This window comes from Acanthisitta chloris, unplaced genomic scaffold (assembly GCF_000695815.1).
Source record: "Acanthisitta chloris isolate BGI_N310 unplaced genomic scaffold, ASM69581v1 scaffold1680, whole genome shotgun sequence".
Taxonomy (NCBI): Eukaryota; Metazoa; Chordata; class Aves; order Passeriformes; family Acanthisittidae; genus Acanthisitta; species Acanthisitta chloris.
Genome location: NW_008652008.1, coordinates 117,330 through 121,105, shown reverse-complemented (window position 1 = coordinate 121,105; position 3,776 = coordinate 117,330). Strand labels below are relative to the sequence as shown.

The 3,776-nt window shown below is 37.9% G+C and overlaps 1 protein-coding gene across 1 annotated transcript in view; it reads left to right on the top strand.

Annotated features, from left to right (window-relative positions):
• Positions 1 to 2,027: 2,027 nt before the first annotated feature.
• LOC103802787 (integrin alpha-9-like) overlaps positions 2,028 to 3,776 on the top strand; it is a gene marked incomplete at its 5' end in the record, with an annotated part of 85,440 nt that continues 83,691 nt past the window's right edge. The window contains one exon of the mRNA XM_009075312.1: positions 2,028 to 2,104. Within this exon, the coding sequence (XP_009073560.1) occupies positions 2,028 to 2,104 (77 nt within the window). The remainder of the gene's footprint in view (positions 2,105 to 3,776) is intronic.

Here is a 3,776-nt window from a genome sequence, read left to right as displayed (position 1 = left end):
CAGAAGCAAACAGTTCACTCCTACACAGCTACAGATCTGGGGACTTGTCATCCTTATTTCTTTCTCCCAACCCAGTGCTGTGTAGGAACTTGGATTTCTATGACATAATTAAATACTCCCAACATATTTCAAAGTAATTTGCTGTCTAGTGCATGATATGCTGGAATAGATACAGGCTCAGTGATCTTAGTAAATGAAGTATTTGTTCATACTTTCTAAAGAACTGTAGTGATAGATGTAGTAACAAGATTCCAGGATTATTAGATAATTACTTAAATGTAGTTACAGTACTTTACACTTGGAAATGTGCAGATCATTTCTTTGATTGCTGTGTTAAGTTTGCCAAGATTTCTGCAGTGCAAACAAGGAAACTGTCAGGCAAGAATTTTTTTACAGTTTATTATTCTTTCCCCTCTGAAGGTCAAGCAGTCTTTGTTATGTATAACTACTATGGTGGCTAAGAATTAATTCTGAGGACTTTTGAAACTATGCCTCTGAAATGGGCCATGTTTAGAGAGGGATGCCTGGTGCCAATTCCCGTCTCAGGGCTATTCTTGTCCTTTGGTTGTGGTAGCCTGTGTTAAAGGTGAAGGGTAAGTTCAGTCCTTGTGTTTAAATCCTCAGCAAATTTCATGTCTGACATTCTGAGAAAGCAAAAGATGGGAAAGGAAGGTGAAAGGGCAAAGTAAATAGCCTGAACTAGCCAACTTCCATCTTTCCTCTTTTGGAACTCAGTACAACCTACAGCGTAGTCTGATATCTGCTAGTCCAATACCAATTAACTTCATAAAGGTCCACTCCTGTTTGGAGAGCTCTGACAACACAGAAAAAGGAGAGCAAGCTGCTTTGTTAGCCAAGAATGTTTCCGACAAGCAAAGGGCTAGAAGTCTCTATGCCCTCTGGGCTTAAGATTCAAGTCTTTTCCCAGTCTCCTCAGTCTCTGCAAGCCTGTCTGACCATTGTGTGTGTCATACACAGATTTGCTCTGTCTTTGCATTTATGATGGAAATATATTTACTTTGGTAACAAAAGTCATGAAGCCACGCCTGTAGAAAGAAACACTCATATTAAAGGAAGAGATCAGCATTTCCTAGTTGAACAGTGTTGGCAACATTAATTCAGGGTATTTGTCCTTTGAGCATTTGGTAAGCTCAGAGCATTACAAGTCTGAAAGAATGAGTCCTCCAGCCTGAAACATCTAGCTTTAAGTATAGAAAGGTATTGGTCTCTGATCTAAACAGCAGGGGAGAGTAACCATGATCTTGACAGCATCTGGCTTTCTTCAATGCCAGGAGTGTTCCTGTTCTCTCTTTCACTCACTGGTGGCTGCCTTGTTTAGCCATGGCAAACTATTGCAGAGTTTTGCATAGATTCATTAACTTCTCACTTATTCCCCTGCTTTTTGCTGCTTAACTAGCATGCTCATATGTTGTCCCTTCATAGCTCCTATCTTTATCAATCTGTTAAATTTCCTATGTGGTAGTCTTTACCAGAGTTCACAAGATAAACAATGGTTCCATTATTTGAGGGTATCACTGATACATAAGAGTCTTTGTAATTTTCTGTTGTTTGCAGGGTGGCAGAAATGTTTCCTACCATACATAAAATCTAGTGAAAATGTTTGCTGCATGATTTCCTTACTTGCAATTCTTAGTACTGAAAATAGTTTCATAAATACTTTATTTTCTGTTTCATTTTTGTGCACATACCTTGGGAAGAGAAATAAGAATGCCAGAAATACTCTACGAGCAGTAATTCTTGTCAGATGAGAAGTGAGAATGGATTGAGGAAAACCTTTGAGAGAGTCTGGTTTTGGTGACATTTCTTGTTCAGTTAGAAGAGAATAAAGCCAGTTCTGATAAAGATAAGATTTGCCTCACCTTGAATATTCTCAATACTCACACCATATATTCCTGTATCACAAATTTTGCTGGTTATTTTTTTATTTCATCCAAGTATATTCCTTCTTTGAATTTTGATCTTACTCTTTTCATGCTTTAACAGTTCTTTTCCCTTTTTTTTTTCAGACTGTTTTTGAGAGGAACTGTCAGTCTGATGACTGTGCTGCTGATTTGAAACTTCAGGGTAAACTATTGCTGTCTAGGTGAGTAGGTGAAGTTTCTTTTCTTTCATATACAAGTGTATGCTATTCATTTTCTGTAAGGTGACATTGAAAACTCAAAATACAAAAACAGTTGGGTTAGATCTAGACTAGAAGGGTGGTGGTGATGATACCACCTTTAGTGCAGAAAGATCTTGAGATGTTCCTGGAATCTGAACTCCTGTAGTGGTGGTCTTTGTGCACATATAGGGCAAGGCACCTTCACCTTCCCAATCACAATGGACAAAAATAGAGAAAAAAAATGCCACAGCAGAGAGGAGCAGAGAAAGTAAAAATGTGTGCTCAAATCAAGTACTAGTGTGAACCATGTAATTTTTCAAAGAGAGTAAAATGCTGTTTATGACAGTGTAGGAGTAAAACTGCCTGCTCAAGAAAAAGTCACATGGAAGGTTTAAAAAAACATGTCTGAACATGGCAAATTATCTTCTTCAAACTATCTTTCTCTGTTTCTCAATTTGTGGATTTACTAATGCTCCTGAAATACTGCTCTTCTTTCAAATTCTTGCTTGTGATTTGGGGAAGAGTGTCTTATTTCATTTTCTACTGGGATAGTAAACCTCATCAGAGGTGAAGTTTGTGTCCTGTCCCTTGTGACTGGTGATCCTAGAAATTGTTTTGCCAGGATGTGTAGTTATTCAATTTTGGGATAAATCAGGCTAAAGGTGAACTTCACATATCACTTCTGTTTCCTTTTTTTATTTCAGCATTTTTAGAGATGGAAATGCTGATGGAGTTATTTATTTGTGTGCCAGAGGTTTTGCTATTTGATGAAGATTTCTGTGAAATGTTTTGCTTTCAAGTCAGGAAAGAGGGGAAGAGACTCCTCTGCTTTAGGCAAAAAAAACCCCCAAACAACAAAGAAGGAAGAAGTAATAGTCAGGAGGTGCATACGTTTATATATGCAGTCTACACCATGCTGTAATGATACTTGGAGACAAAACTGAACCAGAGTCAAGTCTGAGAAGTTGTGGACTTCTCCAGACACGACTGAAGTCCATAGGAATGTTTCAGGGGATTGGCCTGGAGCAGGGTTGGGTCTCAGGTTGCGGAGTAAAAGCTTTGGCTGGAATTAGTCTGTGTTTTTGACCTTTTGCTCGATCTTTGTGGTGAGCAAAATCTGTTGAGAGCTAGGCATGTGTCTGTGTGGATTAAGGTATCCAGTGAAGGCTTTTGTCCTGTAGTTGAGGAATAATCAATGAATAGCAAGGGACAAGTCCTAAAAACTTGTCAGTCACTGTTTAGTAATCACAACAGTAAGAGCTATAGTCAGGGTTGGAACATTAGGCTGTTTATTTTTACAGCTGTTTATTTTTACTGCTGCTATCTTGTCAAAAGATTTTAGGATATTCAAATACAGTTTCTACATTTGTATACCAAAATGTTGAACAAATACTTTCAAATTTTCTTTATCCAGTGACACTCTGAAGTCCTGCCTGAAATAAATAGGTTATTGTCAAAACCCTCTGCACCATATGAGCTTTCTTGTCCATTTTCCGTTTGTCCACATTATTCCTGCTTATGCTAAGTCTGTGTACAAAGCAATTTTGTTTTAGAAAGGCCAAAAAAAGGTGAGTCATTTATTGCTATCTTTACTAAACAATTGGCTTCATTGTTAGCAAGGTTATGTCAATGCTTTTGTCTAAATAATCACATC